General features: G+C 32.2%; 1 protein-coding gene across 1 annotated transcript in view; it reads right to left on the bottom strand.

The window, feature by feature from the left end:
- The window catches only part of LOC114331122 (nose resistant to fluoxetine protein 6-like), a 191,440-nt gene that overhangs the window by 105,769 nt on the left and 58,420 nt on the right, over positions 1–27,251 (bottom strand). The window contains exon 4 of the mRNA XM_028280598.2: positions 4,120–4,214. Coding sequence (XP_028136399.2) covers positions 4,120–4,214 — 95 coding nt within the window. The remainder of the gene's footprint in view (positions 1–4,119; positions 4,215–27,251) is intronic.

The following is a 27,251-nucleotide window of genomic DNA, read 5'->3' on the forward strand; positions in this document are numbered from 1 at the left end:
CCATCCCGAGGGGATGTAGAACAAACTATATTCATGGAGAAATTGAGAACAATAATTGCAAACTATATAAAACTAGACGTCAGCCATGGATTTCAGACACTTGAAAACACGTACATGACATACAGTGGCAGAAAAGCCTTTAAATTGCAGTGCAATCAATCCACGTCAATGTAACTCCAAATCAGATAACTACACAACTAACGGAAAGCCACATAACGGAAAAAAACACTCCAAGCAGTTGATAAGAACCGTAAGTACCGGTAACCTGACGTAAACTCTGAGATAGAGTTCTATGAGACTTAATGGAATGAAATGAGGTAGTCATCAAACAATAGTTTGTTAAATTATTGAAATATTAAAGCTTTATTACGAGTATTTTGCTTAATTTTTCCATGGACTTAAATTTATTTGAATGCATTTTATTTATAAAAGGTTATCCTGTTGTATTTTAGATTTATTTATAGTCTTTTTAACTTAAACTGATTAACTGATTGTAAGTAATGTAGTTCGTACACGAAATAAATAAATATTTTCTCGCTTTACGTGTAAAACTAGTATAATATGTATGTACCGGGTGTCCCAATAAGAATGGCTCTCGGCCATATCCAGGGCCGCATTTAGGTCAATTGACGCCCTAGGAAATTCTCTAGTAGCCGCCCTTCAACCATTTACCATTTTTGCAAAAAAAAATTGCAGAAATTTGCAAAAGCACTAAAAATGGATATAAACTACGATGTGTATATACCTATAACAGAAAAAATTTTCATTCCAGTTCGATCACATCAGACTTCTTTTCAAAAAAGACTTTTCAAAAAAAAAAAAATTTTTCTTGACCAAATCGACAAATTGCACGTTCTTGCGTCATACTTGATGAGAAATTATTTTTAATTCTTGACATTGAAAATGATCTTTCAGCTGACACGTTGGCACCTGGGATCTACAAGTAAATGTGCAAAGCAATATCAAAATTAGGGAATAGCTATTTGTATAACAAGGGAGGAAAGTGCCACTTTTCCTCCCGAGAATGAAATTTACTGCCCGACGTGTAGCGGAGGGCAGTAAACATTCAAGGAAGGAAAAAGCACTTTACTCCCATGTTATACATATGGTATTTCCACCTTCCTCAAATTAATAACAAGTTATTTTTCATTTTTACTTAATTTATTTATGTAACTAACCAACATAATTTATTAAAACTAAAACTAACAAGTAGGTACAATATAACTGTCAACTGTCAAATATGTCAAATTATTAATGAAAACATTGTTAAATCAAAAAACCAATTTGCTGTTTTTTACCATTCTGCAAAATACAGGGTGTTTTATAAATAAACGTTAACATGTATAGATACTTGCGTAATAGAAAATAGATATTGTACAGGGCGTCAATAAGTTATATTTCATGAATGAAATATCATGATGTCACTTTTCCTCCCTAGGGAGGAAAAATATTTTCCTCCCTAGGGAGGAAAAGTACAACTTTGCTCCCTACAATCAGGTCCGGAAAAATATACTTTCGGTAGAGGTAGGTGAAAAAATATCTTTCAATCCACTTAGTGCAGTCACTGAAGGTTTTCACCTCCGATATCGTTGAACCTCCATCAATTTTCATGAAAATTGGTAAGTAGTTAGAGTATACTTCAAGGAACAAAGGTGACATGATGCCAACTTGCGCTTTTACCGTTGGTGGTGAATGCCACCCCTTCTCGAGGATGAAAGTTATTTTTTTTTAATAATTCCATAAATCGATAGAGAGACAAATTCTAAGCAAACTTGGTTATATAAAGTTATTAACATAAATCAATACTTTTTGAGTTACTAAAGATCAAATATTTTACTTTTCGTAAAAAATGCATATTTTAAAACTGTTTTTCACATAGAATTCAATAGCTATAAGCTTTTACAAAAAAGTTGTTATTATCAAAATTGAAGATAATAAAAAGCTGAATACACTCCTTGCTTAAAGAACTAAACTAATGTTAATTCAAAGTGAGTTATGGTTAATTGAATGTATATTTTTTTCGACTTAAATAACGGGAAAAAAATTTGCATTTTATGAAATATACCTACTAAACACTTAAAGTACTTCGGAGCACCTATCAAATGAGCTCAAGTAGAAGTCAATATCATCACATTTAAGCAAGTTATGATGAAAATAAGAGAACCCTTTAGAACTTTTTAGGAAAAAATGAAAAATAAAACATACGCCATTTCCACAAAAATTAAAATTTATAGTAATCCTTAGAAGAATTTCTTTATAATAGCATAAAAAATGATTTCAACAATTTTGACTGGTTTAGAATGCATATTAAAAAAAAGATATTAAAAAATCAAAACTTTTAAAATTATCGTAATTTTTATTTTCTTTTGATAATAACTCCAAAAATACTCAATATACGTAAAAAGTGATATATTATAACCAAATTTTAGTTTTCTCTGTATCAAATATTTTAACTTTATATAACTATACAAAACCATAGGGTATAAAATTATAGGGTAAAAAATAACCGAGTTTAATAGTCAATAAAATTAACTTTCAAATGGTGTTAAGGCAAATCTGATATCGTAAAAATTAACTGAGTCATTAAAAAAAATAATTTTTTTGAAAAATTTTTAAAAGATAAATTTTGAAAAATATTTGGTGCATAAATTTTAATGCTATCAACTTTTTCAGGGTCTCATTTGATAGATATTTCTAAGTACTTTGACAAATTAGTGTTTAATATGGTTATGTTATAAAATGCATCATTTTCCTGCTGTTTAAGCTTGAATACGTAGATTTGGGTACTCGCCAAAAAAAAATATACATTCAATTACCTACAACTCACGTTTAGTTAATATTAAATGGTCTTTTCAGTAAGGAGTTTATTTCATTTTTTATTAGATTCAATTTTGGTAGTAATAGCCTTTTTGTAAAATCTTATAGTTTTTGAGTTATTTATGAAAAATCGGTTAAAAACGTGCATTTTTCTCACAAAAAATTAAAATATGTGATCTTTAATAACTCAAAAAGTTTAGATTTATTTTAATAACTTTATGTAACAAATTTTGCTTAGAATTTGCTCCTCTATGGAATTCTGGGAATAATTTTAATAAAATAATTTTCACTCCCGAGAAGGGGTGGCATACACCCCCAGGGTAAAAGCGCAAGTTGACACCGTGTCACCTTTGTTCCTTAAGATATTCTCTAACCACTCACCAATTTTCATGCAAATCGATGAAAGTTCAACTAAATCGGAGGTAATAGCTCATATCTACTTTCAGTGACTGCATTAACTCTCTTTAAATATTAGGATATGTCAACTGGTGATTTTATTGTGGTATCCAAATGCATTCCGAATGCATGCAGCTTCTTAATTAATTTCTTCATTGCTTAATTTTGGCAAATCTGTTCATAACACGAAAACGTTGATAAATAAGTCGATAAGATTCCAGACGTCTATTCAGGTCTCTTATCAGTGTGTCGATTATAATATAGAATGTGTGGATTTTCATCTCATCACTAGCTGAAAAGTTTAGTTTATCATCGGTCCCCTCGTCAAATCGAATTTTTCTTTTTCTCTTTCTTATTTCTTTATATATGTTATTTGGGCATAATTTTTTGGCTTTCTTGCGGTAAAGTAATTTGAAAGAGCTTTATACTCTTTAATGACAGAACCCCGATCCATAATTTTTATATACAAATTTTTTTTACAGTATTTGTGCCGCCCTCTCATAATGTGCCGCCCTAGGCAACTGCCTATATTGCTTAATGGATAAAGCTGCCCTATATCTCAGGAACCGTTTATAGTACAGCTTTGGGAAAAAAATATTTATAACAAAAGTTTCCTCGGGAAAAGCCTGGAAATTATGTTCATACTTGTAGGTCCACTGCTAGAGGGCGTAATTGAATATCAAAAATTAGAAAATCAAAATTTTACCAAATTTACCTAATGAAAGGGCACTGGAAATACAATCATCGTATTCTTCATAAAATTCTGCGCATCTTTGATTTCACAAGTTTAAGTCTACCTTTGCAAATAAGAGGTGAGGGTGAGTGGGAACCTTCATATGAAAAAATGGCTGTACGTCTGGTTCTAATCGGAAATGAAATCCGGAAATGAAATCTCGCATTACTCACCTGTACAAATAATTTTTCTACCATTACTTCTATTCACTAAATAGTAGTATAAAGAACCAATACCAGCACTGCAAATTACCACTGCAATAACTAATCTAAAAAATAAAATACACATTAGTTTCTCTTGAAATTTTAGATAGTTATACTTATTTTTGCATATGTCGCTTTTATACTTGAACCTTCGAAGAAGAGGGATTTACTGTACATATAATATATAGGGATAATCTGCGAATAATCGTAGGTCTTCTAACAGGACAATGTCGCGTTAAAGAACACATAAACAAAATCTGACTAGCACTCGAACCCTACGACTTCGTAGAAGTGTTACGAAGGCTAAAATGGCTTTGTTAGAAGACTGGGATGAAAGAGAAACTTTGACCTACAGATAAGCCACAATAAACGTCTTAGGACCAGCGGAAGGGTGATTAGACGCAAACTCATATTGAACCTAACCTAACGTCTAAAGAAATATGTAACTACATATCGCTAACTGAATTATATAGTGGCACATTTTCAGAAAATGGGGTTTTGTAATAACCACTACTTAAAAATCACGAAATTTCACTTTATAATTGAACGAAACCGGCATAACGGTAGCTTGCATAGAATCCTCTACATAGAGTTGTACCACGTGCATATTTCCCTCCATTTAGCTCGAGCGGCAGCAGGCAATATACCGTCACATATTTAATATGCCGTTGACATTAGGTGTGTTTGTGTTGAGTTTACGTGGAATACCGGCACATTTTAATAAAACTAATGTTATCCCACTTCATAATTTGTATAACTATAAAGTTAGTTTTCAATCCTAATAGCAAAATTATTAATATTGAAAATATTAAAAATATTACTAAAAGATTTTTAAATTGAAAACTTATTGGTACATTTTCCTGGTAACACCTCCAAGGCTTCTACAATTTGCAAGCAAAATGGATGCTGTAGTGAAGACAAAGGGAAGGAATTCTACACTATGCAATTCACATCCCCCGTCTGCAGCTCGGTAAAGTTCCAACGGAAAATGCACCTGGTTACTCTACGGAGTAATACGACTATAAAATAAAAATGTATACCATTTTTGTTGCAATGCGAAGTTGCAATGCGAAGGCAAAACAATCTTACTTTTCAATTAGAATACGGAGCGCAGTCCAGTCCTCTGAATCGCGATTTTCGGCTCTTATTGGAGCCTCATCGGAAAGAACGTAGGCACCCTAATTGACTAGCGTCGAGAGTTCCTCCCACCCATTGCAACCGAAGTGAAGGTATTAGGTGACTAGCGTCATCTGGCAATTGAAAGATGAAGTTAGTTTTCAATCCTAATAACAAAATTAATAATATTGAAAATATTAAAAATATTACTAAAAGATTTTTAAATTGAAAACTTATTGGTCTGGACTGCGCTCCGTATTCTAATTGAAAAGTAAGATTGTTTTGCCTTCGCATTGCAACTGAATAAAAATGGTATACATTTTTATTTTATAGTCGTATTACTCCGTACAGTAACCAGGTGCATTTTCCGTTGGAACTTTACCGAGCTGCAGACGAGGGATGTGAATTGCATAGTGTATAATTCCTTCCCTTTGTCTTCACTGCAGCATCCATTTGGGTTGCAAATTGTAGAAGCCTTGGAGGTGTCACCAGGGGAAATGTACCAAACAGGGTATTCTTTACAAAAATGAATGTAAACACTAGGTATATTATGAAATTTTTGCCCTCCACCGGCCATATTATATCACGTGATTTTAAACGGTCTATTGAAAATGGGCCAAATCCCATCTTAAGCTTTAAGAAAAGCCGTCAATTCCATATGTCAAACATCCATATTGGTCCAAGTGTTTGGGTTTACGGCTCTCCCCATTTGGGGTCTGTTTTTCAGGCTCCACCGGAAAACTCATGAAAATTTAGAAGATTTAAATCCGACCTCTGCAGCTTCTTATAGTATTGCTAAATACCTTTTTAACCTGTCTAATTTTGAAAATCGGTTTTACCATTTAAGAGTCACCGAGCTCAGAAATTTGACCCAATTTAATCTTAGGTTAACCTAAAAAAGGAAGGTATGAGTGGGCGTTTGTGTATGTGTTTGGAAAAGTTACATCGTTCTGAATTTTTTCTGTGTTTCTGGAAGAAAGATTTTAACTTTACACCAAAAACATCCAAATAAAAAAAATTGGAAAAATCCTTTGTAAAAGGTATAAAATTTTTATTAAAATCCCTTTAAAGGGCTACATCAGAACAAAACGTTTTCGATTTTTATAAAAAATCATCATCAGTGTTAGATAAACTAGATCCTAGCTGAGCCACCAAAGAAAAATATTCGGGTAAAAACCCTTTAAATATAACATAGATGCGTTAAAAGTGCATACTTTAATAAAATGCCTTATGATGGTCACATGGCAACTAGGATATTGCCCTAAGGTAATGTAATGAATTTCCCAACACGTGGGATCCAAATTGAGTTGTTTACATTCCAATGACTTAATGGCAACTGCAACTTAGTTGCCAAAGGCAACTAGGATCCAAATTGAGTTGTTTACATTCCAATGACTTAATGGCCACTGCAACTTAGTTGCCAAAGGCAACTAGGATCCAAACTGAGTTGTTTACATTCCAATGACTTAATGGCAACTGCAACTTAGTTGCCATTAAGTCATTGGAATGTAAACAACGCAATTTGGATCCCACGTGTTGGGAAATTCATTACATTACCTTAGGGCATTATCCTAGTTGCCATGTGACCATCATAAGGTATTTTATTAACCCGGCACCTGCCACGTGGCTTTGCAAGGCGTCAACTGCCACGTGGGGTGCCCACAGCACCCCATAAAAGTTTTCTGTGATCTACTTGTTTAAAAAACAAAATAATGTGTTGAGTAACACAAGAATATAAAAAAACATGTTTTATTCACTTATTAGCCACTAATATGTTATAAAATTTAAAAAATAAAATGAAAAAGTGTTATAAGCAAATTAGCAAGTACCAAGCCGTAATAAATGAAGTTGAAGTAAAATATCTAAAAAAAAATTAGGATTAAGTAAGTATAGAGTCTATGTTAATAATTTAAATCAGTTATTTCAATAAATAATGTAAATTTGACCTGTTTATCAAAAATACAAAAAAAAATTAAAACTTAAAGTGCCAGATGATGGCACCCCAATTCGACTTTAGAGCTACAAGTTCAGAATGACATTAAATAACCACTTTAAACGCTAACACATCTATGCTATATAATATTATGGAAAGCTACTATGACGCACAGCACGGTTACCAAACTTGAAATACCATATATTTGATAAAAATTTGTTATGGGGTGCTAGTAGCACCCCACGTGGCAGGTGCCGGGTTAAAGTATGCACTTTTAACGCATCTATGTTATATTTAAAGGGTTTTTACCCGAATATTTTTCTTTGGGGGCTCAGCTAGCATCTAGTTTATCTAACACTGATGATGATTTTTTATAAAAATCGAAAACGTTTTGTTGTGATGTAGCTGTTTAAAGGGACTTTAATAAAATTTTTATACCTTTTACAAAGGATTTTCACAATTTTGTGATTGATGGTATACAGCCAACTACAGGAAAAACATTTTCTTTTCCTTGTGGATTTTATCCAAATAAAAATTCACCGTAATTAAATTCTGCATAGAGACGTGATTTTTCCGAACTACTTCGACGAAAATTTTCCCCAAAAGTGTGGGTTTTTACAACAAGATCTTTAATATTCAACTAAAATTTTAGATAAGTATCGATAATTAAATAACTCGGTAATATAAAAGCTCTTTTCGTATAGATTATAATTCCAGAAGCCGACGGAAAATAAATGAACGGTTTAGCAACAATTGAATTGTTAATTAAAAATTTACGGTAGCTATAGTAACCACAATAATTATGATAGAATAACTATGATTTTTGTACAAAAAGATACTGTACCTATCTAATATACTTTACAGAATTGAAATTGGACTATTTAAGCTGCCTCAGGAATATTTTAAAATTATAAACAATTTTTCGGCTTATAAACAAAAATAGAATATCTCGGGAAATATTAAATTAAATTAAATCTTGAAAACGATTTTGGAAAAAAAGCGGCAGGACGCTTCTTTTACAAGAAAAAAAGTTTAATTGTGATGAGTGGTTCCTGAGATAGAACCGGTCAAAATTGACCGGCATTTACGGCAAAGATAAATATAAACAATAGGATCATAATTTTCAAACAATCACCTTTTTATCTTGATCCTCTTTCTCCACACCATTTTTCATATCTTTAAATTACTCATAACATATATTATTATTATAATAAAAACTATCGATATTACGAGTGAGAATTGCCAAAAATAGCAAAATTCCAATCAAAAAAAATTGGGTTGAAGAAAATGTAATCTCAAAGTTCAAAATCGGTATACGTTAAAAAAAGCATTTTCTCGGCTTCCCATGGAGCAATTTTCTTCATTCTTTTTTTGTTCCCAAATAACTCAAGTAGAGCCATCTAACTAACGCATTATTAAATTTCAAAGTTGCTTTTGTTTTGTTATAATAAATTAATTTATTTATTATAACAAAAAATTTTTATTTGTTTAAATAAAGATTGTATAAATAATTATACAGCTTTCAAATAAGAATATCTGTGTTTTTAACGTTACAAGGTACACTTGAATTAAGATTATCTGAGAAAGTCTACAACTGGAAAAAATATGTAGTTTTCTTTTCTAATAAAAAAATTAATCTATTGTAACAAAACAAAAGCAGGTTTAACATTTAATAATGCGTTAGCTAGATGGCTCTACTCGAGTTACTTGGGAACAAAAAATGAATGAACAAAATTGCTCCATGAGAAGCCGAGAAAATGCATTTATTTTTCGTATACCGATTTTAAACTTTAAGATTACATTTTTTCCAACCTAATTTTTCATTGGAATTTTGGTATTTTTGGCAATTTTCACTCGTAATGTCGATAGTTTTTGTTATAATAATATATGTTATGAGTGTTTTAAAGATATGAAAATTGGTGTGGAGAAAGAGGACAAAAATGAAAAGGTGATGGAAATGCCGGTCAAATTTTACCGGTTCGATCTCAGGAACCACTCATCACAATTAAACTTTTTTTCTTTTAAAAGAAGCGTCCTGCCGCTTTTTTCCAATACTGCTTTCATGGTTTAATTTAACTTAATATTTCCTGAGATATCCTATTTGTTTATAAGCCGAAAAATTGTTTATAATTTTAAAATATTCCTGACACCGCTTAAACAGTCCAATTTCAATTATGTAAAGTACATTAGATAGATACAATGTCTTTTTGCACAAAAATCATAGTTGTTCTTATGTATCATAATTATTGTAGATATTATGGCGACCGTAAATTTTTGATGAACAATTCAATTGTTGCTAAACTGTTCATTCAATTTCCATCGGCTTCTGGAATTATAATCTATACGAAAAGAGCTTTTATATTACCAAGTTATTGAATTATTGATAAACAATTACTTATCTCAAAATTTTAGCTGAAAATTAAAGATTTTGTTTAAAAACCCCGCATTTTCCGGGGAAAATTTTCATCGAAGTAGATCGGGAAAAACACGTCTCTATGCAGAATTTAATTACGGTGAATTTTATTTGGGTCTTTTTGGTGTGAAGTTAAAAGCTTTGGAGTTATAGAGCAAAAATTGAAGAAAACACGCTGTTCGGGAGCCATTTTGTTTATAAAAAAGTAGCACACTATCTGCGGACTTTGCATACCTTTATTATTAATATAAACAATCATAAGACTCGATTCCAGCAATCAAATTGCTGGTAAATAACTTTTCCTTATATTTTGCTAATTAGCCCAGAGCATTACGAATTGCGCCAAAAACTTAGAGTTTGTACGAGGACTACTGATGCGTCTAAAAGTGTATAAGTCTGAAAAAATTCGAATGTTTAAGTTAGAGGCTTCATAAGTGTGATCAAATCCATTTTCTATGGAAAAACGGTTTTTGAAGTTCATTAAAACCTGCTCATCATGAGACACTACAGGTCAATAACATTTAAATGAGTGTTTAATGATCAAAATCGGTTAAATTGTTTAGAAGTTATCGAACTCTAAAATTTACTCAACAAAATTTTCATATTCAAATTTGATTCACGTTCAAGTCATACTAAAGCAAATTATTCAACAGGGAGACGTTGAGACAGGCTCAACCATTATCACTGAAATTTTCTAGTGGTTACGACGCTAAACTTGTGATCGGGTAATCCGAGTTCAATTTTCAGCTGCTATCCCAATATTTTTTTAATCTATTCCGAATAGAAAAAAATCAACTATACATTCGATGGACAAAAAAAATTAGATTAAAAAAATATTAGGATAGCTAGCCCGATCACTAGGGATGGGAAAAGTCTACCGGTTATAATCTAAAACCAGTTTTTTACTCCACAATAATCGGGTTTTACGGTTGTTTTGTGTCCCGGTTATTACCGGTTTTTCCTTTTTAAAGTTATAACCGGTGAAAAACCGGATAAGATACCTCTGGAAAATGTAATGAACTTAGAGAAAACATGTGGAAGTTTTTTTTATATAAGCATCTATAAGTTAGGGAGCTAGTACATATAATATTATTCTTGAAACCTATTACTAGCTGGACGATAACTTAGACTAGTAGGTATAAATTGAATGTCTTTTCCCCAGTGTGCCAAAATTGTAGATTACAGTAAATTTAGAGCAGAAAGCTCATGATAATTATCAAGGAAAAACTAACAGATTAAATTTACGTCAACCAAACCTCAGAAAGAGTTTTTTTTTTGTAACTATTTATTAACAATCCTAATTACATATTCTATGAGTTAAGTTGATAACAAGTACAAAATATGGACTACAGCTACGTCGGAACGACAACGAAAGAATGAACCATCAACCAAGATATAAAAGTGCTCATCGAAACATCTAGATCCACCTTTAACTGAATGAGGGTCTCCAGGCACGCCGTAAGCAGGCGTGCAAGGGGTGCACCGCACAAAGGCGGCAGGTCCAGGGGGCGGCAAATCAAAACCCAAACAAACAGAACAAGTAAGGACGGAGAGCAATTACTATTTTTCTTTTATACGAAATATAGAGTCAGCGGAATCATCAACTGGAAATGTATAATAGCTTATTTTTGATAAAAGTCTGTCAATGTATCTGATTTAAAATAGCTCTTAACTTATCCACTCGCACTTAATTGTTCGATCAAACTGAGGCATCTTACTGAGGTAAGTGTGTTATGAAATCATTAATGTAGTTTTAAAAATTTTTATTACAAAATCTAATATCTTGCAATCCTCAGTTATATTAACCGCAATTAAATGAATACTTTGTTAATGTGAGTAAAAATTTAACATCAACTATTGTGTCACAACAAGATCCCATTTCCTATCTCCCTAATTCATGAAAGGTTTTGAATTCATTCTTTATAAGACCGGTTGATAAATCTGAACTGATCCAAACAATCAATATAGTCCAGAAAGCCACTGCGCATCCGCTAGGAAAAATATTCTAATTCGGATTTTTTGCACAATCTTACTCAAAAAGGAGTCCTTTTAACAAATTTGCATGTTGCCAGGACCAAAAGGTGGTCAAAAATTTTTTAAACGTTTTTTTTTGTTTTTTTCCTAAAATTATTTTTTTTTGCATGGAAAAAGTTTTTTTAGGTTTTTTGGATCACTCCAAACAGAAAAGGTCTTTAGTGACTTTTTTCTAAAAATGATAGTTTCTGACATATAAGCGATTAAAAATTGAAAAATTGCGAAATCAGCCATTTTTAACCATCAAAAACTATGTGAAACACTGAAAATTTGAATGTTACCAAGGTAGGTAGATATTCTCTAAACATCGATTGATGAAATCCCGAAGAGTTTTTTGCAATACAGTATTCAAAACTCCTATTAATTGCTTATCAAGCGTGCTCGACACTATTTTCCACCGACAGTATGGTGCAAATGAAAGGAATAAATTCGTTATTTCGTAAACCGGCGACTTTAAGGAAAAATCCCGAAACAGGTCGATTTTTTTTTTAAGTTATGATATTGTGGCATATATGGTATACTAGTGACGTCATCCGTCTGGGCGTCATGACGTAATCGATGATTTTTTAAATGAGAATAGGGATCGTGTGGTAGCTCATTTGAAAGGTTCTTCAATTCTCTATTCAGTAATGTAAACATTTACATAATTATTTATACAGGGTGTCCTTCTACTTCTTTTTTTGTCAAATAATTTAATTTAATAATTTTTTTTTGGAGACCTTGTATAAATAATTATGTAAATGTTTATATTACTGAATAGAGAATCGAAGAATCTTTCAAATGAGCTAGCACACGACCCCTATTCTCATTTAAAAAAATCATCGATTACGTCATCACGTCCAGATAGATGACGTCACTAGTATATCATATATGCCATAATATCATAATTTAAAAATAAAAATCGACCTGTTTCGGGATTTTTCCTTAAAGTCGCCGGTTTACGAAATAACGAATTTATTCCTTTCTTTTGCACCATACTGTCGGTGGAAAATAGTGTCGCGCACGCTTGATTAGCAATTAAAAAACAAAGAAGTTTTGAATATTGTATTGCAAAAAACTCTTAGGGATTTCATCAATCGATGTTTAAAGAATATCTACCTACCTTGGCAACATTCAGATTTTCAGTTTTTCACATAGTTTTTGAGGACTAAAAATGGCCGATTTCGCAATTTTTCAATTTTTATTCGCTTATATGTCAAAAACTATCATTTTTAGAGAAAAGTCACTAAAGACCTTTTCTGTTTGGAATGATCCAAAAAACCTAAAAAAAACTTTTTTCCATGCAAAACAAATAATTTTGAGAAAAAAACAAAACAAAAACGTTTAAAAAATTTTTGACCACCTTTTGGTCCTGGCAACATGCAAATTTGTTAAAAGGAGTCCTGTTTGAGTAAGGTTGTGCAAAAAATACGAATTAGAATATTTTTCCTAGCGGATGCGCAGTGGCTTTCTGGACGTATCAAAAGCAAATCTTGCTGTAGTACCGATGGACTATCCATAAAAATTTTCTCAAATCTCCCAGACAATGTGTTCGGAATTCTTATCTCTCTAATTAATGATTCTTTTGAGAAAGGTAAATTTCCAGAGTGCCTAAAGACGGCCATCGTTTCCTCTTCATAAGGGTGGTGAAAAATCTAATGCCTGCAATTGTAGACCTATTGCATTACTACCGGTACTCTCCAAAATTATTGAGAGTCTCATAAAAGCCCGACTTATGTCCTTTCTCATTGATAACAAGATTTTATCACAAAATCAGTTCGGCCTCTTAAATAAGAAATGTACCACCGATGCCATGTTTTCTGTACTACAAGAGGTTTATCAAGCAATAAACAATAATCTGCACCCTGCCACTGTTTTTTGTGATTATGCTAAAGCTTTTGATTGTGTAAATCACGTCATTTTGATAAAAAAAACTAGATTTCTATGGAATTCGAGGTAATTCTTTGAACTGGTTTCAATCTTACTTGGATAATAGGAAACAACTGGTTAGAGCAAATGATACAGACTCTAGTCTCAAAAATGTTGTATGTGGGGTACCACAAGGTTCATTATTGGGTACTCTACTTTCCTTATCTTTATTAATGACATCACTAGTTTAAAAATCGATGGAAAAGTTTTTCTTTTTGCTGACGATATCAGTATCACTTGGAGCAACTCAAAAATCGCAACTATTCATGCTACTATAACTTCTGACCTACTCACAATAAAATCCTGGTCCGATTCTAATTTACTCCCTTTTAACGTAGATAAAACAGTAGCATTATCCTATAAAGAAACTCTTCAACCCTTACCTCTTCATAACAGCCAGATTCGTATCGTGGATTTTGTAAAGCTTCTTGGTATTTTTTTAGATAGCAACCTTAAATTGTTTCTTCATATCGATGTGTTAAGCAAGAAACTATCCCCAGCTTGCTTTGCAATAAGATCTGTTTCGAAGGAAATGTATTTAGCCTCTTCCAAAATAACATATTTTTCTTTGTTCGAGTCCCATCTTCGATATGGTCTCCCTTTTTGGGCTTCTGGTACAGCTGCCCAATCCGATGTTATTTTTAAATTACAAAAAGAGCAATAAGATATTTGTTTGGCCTCCGAAGAACAACACATTGCAGAAGCTACTTCAAAGATAACAGGATTCAAACACTACCTTCTCTATATATTTTAGAAACTATTTGCTTAATTCCTAAACATCTACATGTTTTTCCAGCAAGACCTAGTCCAGTGAGTTAGTAAAGAAATCTATATTATATTCTGCAAAAACACTACACAACCATCTCCCAAACTTAAATCTGCAACATCTTTCCCCAAGTTCCGTAAAATGACAAAAGCCTATTTATCTGAAAGACCATATTATTGAATAGCAGAGTTTCTTAACCAATAACTAAGAAATTACAATATTCTTATGTATAAGTAGAATCTTAATCTATATTTGTGTGTCATATGCAGCAGCTTAACTTATTAAATTTCTTAAGGTAGATTACGCAATTTGCAAATTTTTTTTAATTTTGCAATAGATTGTTACTGATTTTTATTTCACTTTACTGTGTTTTATTTATATTGACGATTTATATAATTTTAGTAAATTGTATTTTTTATTGTTTTTATTTATGATTCTTGTAAGCTTTGTCTATAAAATTGTTAAATTTTTCATGACAATAAAGCATATTTCTATTCTATTCTAATAAAATAAATTTTGATATAGGTAGCAAATTATTTGCGTTAAACCTAATAGCCCAGTAATTGACTTCTAAGTTGAACTGGTACCGCAGGCAGGCGTTGGTTGCTTTTAGTTGGGATGTAAAAGTCACCTCTTTTCGGGGGTGAAAATACAAACGTTTAAAATAAGCCCGGAAATGAATAAATTGACAAATTCTAAGCAACTTTTGTTCTACAGGTAGAGTTTTTAATTATGTCAATACTTTTCGAGTTATTTGCGAGGAAAAATGTTTATTTTTCAACAAAAAAAAAACAAAACATAACTCAAGAAGTAAGTATTTTATCGAAAAATAATTATATTCTTAGCAAAAGTGTAGCAAATAGAAAAACGAAAAAGTTATAACTAATGAAATTTTTAGTAAGTATTTTACCGAAAAAAAAAATAGAAAAATGTAGCTTATAGAAAAACGTAAAAATGGTATATTCGTAAAGTCTGTAGAATCAGTAAAAGCGTAAAAGCAAATTTGTAGCTTATGAAAAAGACGTTCTTATTCGTCAAATTCTAAATCGAACATTTTAACCTGAAATAACCAAAAAATTAAGCACTTTTCGGGGAAAATCCACTAAAACTTTTTAAAGTGTTTACCAAAAAGGTTTTTTTTTGTCCAGTTATGCTTAAAATAAAGTTGGCCCCTTTTTTTGGTAAAAACAAATCGTGAAAATCCTCCTTACTTTAACACTCTATCGTTACCGCTTTACCGTTTACTTTACAGGTATATGTATTGTTTATTATGCTCTGTAAGTTTGACCGGTTCGAAGTGCATATTTATGAAAAAATTGGTTTTATATTAATAAAACTGTTTTTAAACTTTTGAAAAAATATCGTTTTTGAATGTAAAAAGTATTAGTAATACAAAAAATCTCAGAGTAAAAAAATGTAGTTTTTGCTTTTATAAATATTTTAGTTTTATTTTGTTTTTCCGTAAGACAAAAATTTGTTAAGATATGGCTGTTTCGTTCAAGCCCTTGCAACTAAAACCCTTTCAAAAATAAGCACTTTGAACCGGTGAAACTTACAGATCATATAAAATATATGAGTATTTGCGAAAAACCGCCTGAAAATGTGTTTTTTTTTTTTGTTGAAAAGTAAACATTTTTAGTCGCAAATTACTCTAGTACTACTGAATTAACCTAGTACCTAAGTTAAAAAACTCTATAGAACAAAAGTTGCTTAAAGTTATTCAGTTTATTTGTTCCGGACTTATTTTAAACGTATATTTTTTCACCCCCGAGAAGGAGTGACTTTTACCCCCAAGTAAAAGCAACCAACTTCACAAGTTCAACTTTGAAGTGGAGGATGAGTAGAACCTAAATCCAAATTTTCATGCAGTTAGGAGTTAACCCTGAAATTTATACGGTATCGCCGTATTTCAGGTTCATTTATTGGAACTTGATTTAAAGCTGAGTTTCTTTTTATCCTTTAAATCATTTTGCTTAAAACCATTTTTTAATTATAAAATAATTACCTATTGAGTTATTTTATTTTTTAAATTTTAATAATTATAAAAATTTGTACTTTTTTGTAATGTATTTTTATAAGCAAGCAATCATTTAAATATATTTGTAATAATTTGTATTATTTAAGAATATTATAATTACATTATTGTTTTGGAGTAAGTGATTCTTAAGAATATTAATGTATAGTTTTAAAATATTGTATTGCAAATTATAATCCAGATTTAGCCATACGGCCCACACTCCCTCTAACGGGGAAAATTCACTCATCCCAGATACCTAGGGTATCAAAAGGATTGAGCTCTGGTGGGACTCTTTCCGTATTATCGAGCCCTAGGTGACTTGGTATGCCAGAGTATCTCCCAAAAATTTTCGTACGCATCTGGAAGTCGAAAGTAGCACAGCTTTCTGCATAGTCTTGTAAAGATGTTCATTTAGAACCAGCTTTTTGATATTTTCTATGAGGTTCTTCGGGATGACTCCAGTAGTAGAAAGAATAATAGGTATTGTCTGGGTACTTTCCATTCTCCATTGTCTCCTTATTTGTATTTCGAGATCTCTATACTTGGCGATCTTTTCGTTGTGCTTAACACGAAGATTATTGTTGTTAGGTGTCGCCACCTGTATTAATGTTGTTTGCCTAGTAAGTTTAATAACTAGTATGAGATCCAGTCTATTGTGCGCCACTGTTTGGTCTGTGAGCACAGTGCGATCCCAGTATAGCTTGTAGTTGTCATTTTCAAGCATTCTATCAGGGACGTAATGATAATAAGGGAGATGGTCGGTCTGGAGAAGTCCAAGTTTGCTAGCTAGTTCTTGGTGAAGAATCTTTCCTACTGAGTCGTGGCGTTCTTTATAATCAGTTTTCCCATGCAGGGATTTGCCCATCCAGATGTTCATTTTTTTTTTTTTTCTTAGATAGGTGATTTATGCGCATTTCTTGTTCCTTCAGTTTAAGCGGCGTTGAGTCATCTACTGCGCAGATTGCACGATGTAAAGTAGATGTTTCAGCCTGCGCCTGAAAATAAGTTCTCAAGTTAGCAACTTGTTTATCTAATTGTTCACCTATATCCATGAGTCCTCTTCCCCATAGATACCGCGGTAATATTGGTCTCTCTACTACACTGCGAGGATGATGTTTTTGTGATATTGTGAGAAGTGTTCTTGCTGTCCGCTGAAGACTTTCAATATCCGTTTTTGACCACCGGATAATACCAAATGAGTAGCTGAGCGCGGAAAATGCATATGTATTTAATGCCTTAAACAAATTTTTACTATTGAGATATGACCGATTAAGCTGTCTTACCCTTCGTACAAACTCAGAAGTTAGTTCGGTTTTCATTTGTTTATGATCAATTTTTCGCGCTTGCGCTTTCAATTTTACACCGAGATATTTATATAGTATTTTTACTACAAAAGCGATATTACGTAGGTTAAAATTTTTGACGTAAGAGAACTGTCAAAACATTAAAATGTGACTTTTCAATATTGCCATGTTTATAATAAACATGGCAATAATGAAAAGTCACCTTCAAATGTTTTGACAGTTCTCTTACGTCAAAAATTTTGACCTACGTAATATCGCTTTTGTAGTAAAAATACTATACATGTCATTTTCACCCATGGTCTCAATGTTCTGTCCATTTTGCATATCGAAACCACCGGGCTGAACCTGTCCTCTGACTATATTTAAGATACGGCACTTGTCTAGACCGAAGTGCATACTAATATCATTAGAGAAGGTTTCTATAGTTTTTAGCATCTGATCTAAATGTTTTCTAGTGGAAGCCATTAATTTTAAATCATTCATATACAGAAGACCGGTTCTGGACCGGTACAACAGAAGACCGGTTCTGGTAAAGAGACAGTGAGGTATATTTAAATCCGCTCCGCAAAAAAACTTCAAATACTGAAACTTTGCGAGCAGAAAATCACCAAATTAATTGCAAAGTGTAAATAAGTGAGTTAAGAAACTTACAGTGTAAATTTAAAAAGAATATTGAAAGTAAGATCCATACATTATTAATCTAACCTAGTTTTAATAAAATTATATTTTAACTACTAACAGTAAAATAATTACAGTCATAGTCAAGTTTTTTGGCACTGATAAGAAGTCAAGGTCCTATGGGTGGACTAGCCGAAGCTGCTTTCAGCAGTGGTAATTACTAATAAATTGATTTAATTATAATTAAGGTACTTCGGTATCTACCAATCGAAAAATACAGAGTCGGCTTTCTGAACGAAAACAAGAAGATATTGAAGAATAAGAAGATATTGAAGAATAAGAAGATATCGAAGAATAAGAAGATATTGAAGATAAGAAGAAGACATTGTTGATAAATCTAATTTATTCAAGTGAACATTAATTGTTGATATAAATAAATAAATAAGATATTAAATGGTATTTAAATAGTTTCATAATTAAAGTAAAAAATTGAATAATATATAAATATTTTGTAATTAAAGTAAAAAATTTAATTAATTTGATCTAATCAAGTAGGTTTAATTTGATTTAATATTTGTATTTATAAATACATACCTACTTTAATAATTTGAATAGGAAGAAAGATGGCGGATGGTAATGATAGCATTAATGAGGACGGTAAAAGAAAAAGCAAAGAGGAGCCAGATATATTTAGCAGGAGTAGAAAAGTGAACCGAACACCAGACAGGTCGAAACCATCAACGAATGAAACCAGCAGCCAGAACGAAATGATGGAACTAATGAGACAATTAGCAAGCGATAACAAAAAGAAAAACAAGGACCTGGAAGATATAAAAAATACAATGGGTAATATGATTGAGGAACTAAAAGAAATTAGGAAGGAAAATAATGAATACAAATTGCAAATGAAAGAAATAATAAGAGAAAATGAAAATCTAAAGAAAGAAATGGCTACGATGAAACAAAAAATAGATAAAATAGAAATAACCTTGGAAGCATGTCAGAAAGAAAAGAAGAAAAATAACCTAATAATGAGAGGCTTACCACTAGACACAATAGGAACAGAGCAAATAGAGAACTTCATAGAAGCAAAAATGGGAGTAAAATCAGAAATAAATAGGGTACAAAAGATAAATGAAACAATGTGTGTTATAGAATGTAAAAAATTCGAAGATAAAATGAAAATACTGAAAGCCAAGGGTAAACTAATGAGCTATAAACAACATAGAGTATATATAGAATGTGACCTAACATTAAAAGAGATAGAAATACAAAGAAACCTTAGGAAGATAGCAGCAGAGGAAAAGACTAATGGGAAAAGGACAAAAATTGGATATGGATTCATAATTATTGAAGGCATTAAGTGGAAATGGAACCAAAAAACAAGCCGGATAGAAAAAGTAACATACAATACAGAACCAACTTGTTCAAAAAACTAGCTGTAGAAAACACAATGATGGACCGAGAAACAAAACAGGCAAAGAACAGGGACATGACCAGATTTAAAGATAATAACACAAACGTAAGGAAAAACAAACTGAAGTACAACTTAAACATAGAAAAGAACAGAACAATTTTGAAAATAGCATCATGGAATGTAAGAGGTATAAATGGGAAAGAAATAGAACTGGGGGAAGAAATTAGAGATAAGAACATTGAAATAGTAGCTATAACAGAGACAAAGAAAAAAGGAAGAGGATCAATAATATTAGAAAACGGAATGTTACTAATATACAGTGGAGTGGAAGAAACGAAGAGAGCTCAGGCAGGAGTAGCGTGCCTGATTAAGAAGGAGAGTATCAACAAAGTAAAAAATTGGATATATTACAACGAACGTATACTAAGAGTAGACATATATATGGATACAGAGGAAACCAATACAAACCTAATCATATGCTATGGACCAGATGAAGACGCAACAAAAAACGAAAAGAATGAGTTCTGGGACAAATTACAAGAAGTGATAAATGATTGTACAGAGAAAATGGTGATCACAGGAGACATGAACAGTAGAGTGGGGAAAGAAGCAGAAAAATGGAAGAATGTCATCGGACCGTATGGGGAGGAAAAAATAAACAAAAATGGAAAATTACTACTTGAATTCTGTCTAGACAATAACCTGGTGATTATGAACACACACTTCCAACATAAAAGGATACACAAGATCACAAGAGAAGTCAAATCAAGAGACGAACAATCAATTATAGACTATACTATAGTGCAAAAAACAGAGAAGAACTGGATAAGAGACGTAAGGGTGAAAAGGAGTTATGAAATTGGTAGTGACCACTATCTACTAGAAACCACATTCAAAAGCAAAAGAAAAGAAATAAAAAGAAATGAGAACATAAACAGAGAACACAAAGAAATAATAAAAATTTATAAACTAAGGGAAGAAACAACGAAAATAAGATACACAGAAGGGCTAGAGAAAGAAATAGACAATGAACATATAATAACAGAAACAATAGAAGAAGAATGGGGAAAATTTAAAAATGCGATGATAAAAACAGCTAAATCAACATGTGGAACCACAAGAAATAACAACAGAGGGAAACGAACGTCTTGGTGGAACGATGAAGTGAAAAGAGAAATAAAAGAAAAGAAGAAATTATGGAAAGAATACATACAAGATAAAACACAACAAAAATATGAAAATTATAAGAGAAAAAGAACAAAAGTTAAAGAGATAGTTAGGAAAGAGAAAAAGAAAAGTTGGGAAAAATTCGGAGAAAAAATGGAAGAAAACAGCACAGAAAACGTAAAATTATTTTATAGAACACTGAAAAACCTAAGAAGCAACAAAGAAACGAAACTGAAACAAATAATGAACAAGGAAGGAATAATAATAAATGACGATAAAACAATAATGGAAAGATGGAGGGAACATTTCCAGCTGTTACTGAATGGAAATCAAGTGAACACAATGGAGAAGGAAAGCCACATAAAGAGAGTATCCATAAGAAACACGGAAAATCCAGAAACTATAGAAAAAGAAGAACTAGAAGAAGCAATAAGAAAGATAAAGATTGGAAAAGCACCAGGAAGCGATGAAGTAGCACCAGAAATGATGAAATATATAGGAATAAAAGCAAAAGAAAAATTGTTATACATATATAACCTAATATGGAAGAGAAAAGTAATACCCAGAGAATGGACAAATGCAGTAATTATACCTATATACAAAAAAGGAAACACAAGAGACTGTAAGAACTATAGAGGTATATCACTACTATGTGTAGCAGCAAAAGTATACGAAACCATAATAGAAAGGAAAATCAGAAAAGAAATAGAACATAAATTAGAGGACGTACAAAGTGGATTCAGGAAAGGACACAACACACAAGACCATATATTTACCATGCAACAAGTAATAGAAAAAGCATTAAAGAAAAATAGAGAAATATACCTGAGCTTTATAGACATGGAAAAAGCCTTCGACTCAGTCAAAAGAAAAGATATATGGGAAAGCCTAAAGAAGAAGGAAGTAAGCGAAGAACTGATAGAAGCAACAAAGAGTATATACATGAAAACAACAAATACAGTAAGAATGTTAAATATACAGTCAGAACCATTTGAAACAACTCAAGGAGTTAGACAAGGGGGAAGTCTCAGCCCAGTGCTATTCATAAATGTAATAGATGAGATAGTGAAAGAATGTAAGAAAACTTTCAAGAAATACTGCATCGGTTGGAACAGAATGCAAATGATAAACGCTGAGATGTGTATATTTGCAGACGACATAGTATTAATTGCGGAAACAGCAGAAAAACTGAAATACAACTTAGAGAAATGGAACCTAGAAGCAAGCAAATACAACTTAAACGTAAACAAAGAGAAGACTCAGATAATGAAAATATCAAGGAAACAAGGGACGGAAGATCAAATAGAAATAATGATAGACCAACATCAATTAATACAGACAAATTCATACAAATACTTAGGAACAGTAATCAACAACAAAGGAGACATAGAGGACGATCTTAACAAAAGAATGGAAAACACAGGAAAACTATTCCAAGCACTAAATAGAGGATTCCTTAATAATAAAGAAATATCAACAAAGACCAAGATGACAATATACAAAACAATATATAGACCTACGGTGACATATGGAGCAGAAAATTGGATATTAAACAAAAGACACCAGAGCAGAATACAGGCAGCAGAGATGAAATACCTCAGAAGAACGATAGGAGTAAAAAGAACAGATAGAATCAGAAATGAAGAAATAAGAGAAAGACTCAAAATCAAGCCGATACTCGACACAATCAAGAAGAAAAAATTGGCATGGTTCGGGCATCTAACCCGGATGGACAATGATAGACAAGTGAAAAGAGTATGGGAAGCCAAACCAATAGGTAAGAATAGAAGAGGAAGGCCCATCAAAGAATGGAACAGTGACATTTCGCAGATACTGCAGAGTAAGGGTAAGACTTGGCAGGAAGCAACACAGATGGCATCCAATAGGAAGGAATGGAGAAAGTTCGTTAAGAGCTAGGACAATTCAGAAGATTGTAAAATATTGTAATTTATTGAATTGTAATTTAATGAATTGTATTATAAATGACCCTACACCGAAAGGTACTAATGGGTCTACTGATTAAGTAAAGTAAGTAAAGTCATATACAACAAAAGATTAAGCTTCTCTACAACAGTATTATTATTTTTGATGCTAAAGCCTGAGTCAGTGGAATTCAGTAGTTGAGATAGTGGGTTCATTGCTAGGCAGAACCAAAGTGGACTCAAGGAGTCCCCCTGGAAAAACCCCCGGTTAATTGGGATGTCTTCAGTCTCGATATTGTTTTCACCAAATATTTGAATGTGAATTTTTGTCTTCCACTCAGACATTATATGCGTTAGAAAGGTCACTATATTATCATAGACTTTATATAATTTCCATATATCTATAAGCCATTCATGCGGCACTGAATCAAACGCTTTTTTTATCAATGAAAGCAGTAAAGAGATTTCGTTTTTTGATATATGCCTGGTTAGAAATGACCTAGTCGATAATAAGTTGTTCTTTACAGCCCATGGAGCCCTTAGCGCATCATTTCTGTTGAGGCTCTATGATATTGTTTAGAGCACAGTGTTGGTAGATACGCCGGTCTACACAGGATGTGACCAATTTGTACAAAGTAGGTAGACAAGTAATTAAGCGGTACTTGGCTGGATCTTGGGTGTTATTTTGATTCTTCGCTATTAGATAAGTGGTTCCCTTTGTAAGGAATGATGGTATTTCCTGCGGATTATAAATAACATAATTAAATAAAATTGACAATCGCACATAAACACTCCAAAGCTTCTTTAGCCAGAAGTTTTGAACTCCGTCCGGTCCAGGAGATTTCCAGTTGTGAAGCTCTTTGATAGTATTCGAGATTTCTTCAGTGGTGAAGGGTTCGTAAGGAATATTATTGTAATGCTGACAGTTGTTCGTCGTGTCTTCAATCCATCCAGCATTGTTGTTATGAGCAGCTGGCGTTCAAAGTTGGTTTCAGAAACTGGTATGACCCTTTCAACAGAAAAATGCTCTATCATGTTTTTTACCAGGCATAGACTACGTGCACCAGAGAGATTAACTCTGTGTGGGCGTACCTTGTCGGTAGTTAAAGAGTTTAAGTATTTAGGTATCATTGTTGACACCAAGTTACTATGGTCGAGTCACATACGTCACTTAATAAACAAATGTGAGAAAGGCTATAATTTGCTTAGGTGTGTAACAAATCGAAGTTGGGGCGCAGCTACTGGTATAGCTTTATTGTTTTATAGAGCCTACGTGCGGTCTATCATTGACTATGGATGTTGTTTATACGGATCTGCTTGTAACACCAATCTAAACAAAATAAACAGAGTTCAATATAAATGTCTTAGAACTTGCATAGGTGGAATGATATCATCAGCGGTGAAAACAATACTGGCAGAATGTAATGAATTGCCTTTGGATTTGCGTCGGCAGTTATTATCACAAAAATATCTTTTAAAACTAAAATCCTTAGAGTCAAACATGATCAACAAATTAAGTGATATTGCAAAAGAAGATTTAACAAACCGCTTTTGGAAATTAAAGAATTCTCCTCCACTGGCAGAAGCTTTCGTTGAGACCAATGCTGATCACATTTCTTTTGGTAAAAATAAAACATTGTTTATGTATACCATACCCTATAGATCACTAATAAAACCACACATAGTCATAATAACCAATTATACAGAATACCATCATATAAATCACACCCTTCTAAAATCCATATTAGGTGGATTAGTCAATAAGCCATTTATATATACAGATGGATCAAAAACAAAACACGGAGTTGGTTGTGGAGTTTTTATCCAAAATACAAAACAATCATTTATGTTTAAATTACCATCAATATATGTAGCATATATACTGCTGAACTTATAGCAATTTGGAAGAGCATTACTTGGTTAACATCAAATAATTTACGAGATGGAGTAATACTAACTGATTCTAAGTCTGCATTGGAGTCAATAAAAAGCATAAAATTTGAAAGAATGAAATGTCCTATATTATGCAATTTAAAAAATTTGATAGCAGATTTAAATATAACATTTGTATGGGTCAAAGGTCATACAGGTATACTAGGTAATGAAAAAGCTGATAGTTTGGCTAAGGAAGCAGTACTTAACGGAGTTCTTTGTAATATTTATATATTACCAGACGTCTTTCATTTGATAAAAAAATAAAATAAGATTAAAATGGGAACGACAGTGGGAAAATACTGTAGAAAACTCACAAAATACCTACTTTAAAATACATCCTACTGTAACAAAAGTACTACTTTGCAGTAGTATTTGTTGAACTAAAATGATAAGATGAAATGAATGAAGGAAGGGTGATGAACTGATAATGGAAGTATGGAGAGACAGAGGCAAACTGAATAGAGTTGGCTAGCTATAGATGCAAGAGAGCAACTTGACACTCAAGGATGGATACGGCTCGTTTGCATGCCTGTCGAAGAACAGTAGCTCAACCTAAAGAGAGATGATGACTAGAAAAAGGGAAATCTTTTAAGATAAAAATATATGTTCAGAAAATAGATTAGATAAATATAATAATATAATAAAAATAGAAGAATATAGGAGATAAATAAAATAGACTGAATTATGGGCGCCAGAAGTTGGAATGGACCAAACTTCCAGGTATCTTACACTGCTGTTAAATAGTAAATATATTAAATTCAAAAATGGGAAAAAAAATAATTGATATACAAAACAAATAAATATTTATTAAATATAACTACTTAGATTTTTGACAACCTCTGAGTTAGAAAAATACAAACTATGTAACTCTAAAATGACAATGGGAAATAATTACCTATAGTAATATAAATATAATCTATAGTTACATTAGTAATGGAGTAGCTCTTATATGGAGCATACCCCCAACTTACATATACTAGGTTAAATAACAACCTTCACCAAATAATTGTACGATTGCAATACGTACAGCAACGTTAAACCCTATAGAACTAATGAACCAGAATATAATTAAGGGAGGATTATTCACAATGAATAATTTCCGTAACTCTCAAAGAGTTAAATAGGCACTAGCCTCATTAAGGTGAACCTACGGTCTACTTGATATATAAAAATCAGTTGCTTCGACACGTAGTCACTAAAAAATATAACAAGTAAAATGGATAGCTCTTCAAAGGGAATAGCGTCCGAAGATATAATTAAAAATTGATTAAATGAATTTAAGTAAAGTTAAGCAAATAAGTTAAATAATTATGATTGACTAAAGAAAGATTAAAGTTATATGAATAAGTTAATAAATTAAGCAAATTAAGAGGAAAAAGTATATAAATTTAAATTGATAAGTGGAGACAAGCAAGGTTAGTACTAAAAATATAAAGTTAATTAAGTAAATAAATGGTACAAGTAAATTTCAGGTAATATATAAAGGTAAAGAGAATCTCATATGGGGAAAAGATGATCTGAGCTCAAACCTCTTTGACCAGAGAGTTTACTGGTTTGGGGAACACTATCAACTATTATAGATAAATAAAAACAATATGCAACTTAAATATTGAAACAAAATATGTGCGATAAACTATAAAACTTAATCATCAAAATAAATGTCCCGAGTCTTATACAAAAAATGAATGTGGTGTAATAGTGGAAGTGACAATCACTAGCAGATACTAAGTGTCCCAAAACAAACCCTATATGGTCACCGAGAGTGTCCTTGCTAGGGATTCCAAAATCCCTGGTAGGCGAATTAGCACAGGGATGGTGCTAGCTTGTACCAATTAATATACCGATGACCTTCTGGGGTGCAGAGGGCAGGATACAAAGTAGGTATGTGGAAGGTTCTCCAGGCTGGTCTCCAAATGACCTGGCTTGGCGTAGAACGGTTGCTCCCAGTTGTGAGGGGAGCTGACGGACTGGTTACAGTTTAAGATTTCCCCCAAGTGGCGGATGACATGACTTCCAATTCCTCCGGGATCTCCCAAAACTTAGTCTCCTAGCTTCTCCAAAACACCACCAATAATTTGCCACTAAATATCACTTATAAAAGCTTGAAACTATTGTATTAAAATTTCCGTCCTTTTCAATCAGTCATCCGCCACTTTTCCGTTCTAGCGTACCAAGCGAAGTGTCAATTATTTCCCGTCGTTAGACGAGAAGCCCCACAGAACGAAACTCACATGACAGCGAATGGTGTCTAATACCAACTGAAGTACTTGTGCCAACTAATAGTTAAGTATGACGTCAGTCAAAGATTTATTTTAGTTAGATCTTATTATTTTTAAGTATAATTTAATGACAAACCGTTATTAAAATTTAAATAAAATAACTATAAAGATAATTAAAGTTAACGGACTGTTATATTCCCCTTCTACTCGGAGAAAAAAAAAATTTAAGCAAATTTTTTTTTTTTTTAATTCAAAATATTAATAACCAAGTGGTAATAATCTATCATTCTACGTTGACCCGCAAGATTACAAGTAACCACAAATTAGGGATCA

This window comes from Diabrotica virgifera, chromosome 4 (assembly GCF_917563875.1).
Source record: "Diabrotica virgifera virgifera chromosome 4, PGI_DIABVI_V3a".
NCBI classification, from domain to species: Eukaryota; Metazoa; Arthropoda; class Insecta; order Coleoptera; family Chrysomelidae; genus Diabrotica; species Diabrotica virgifera.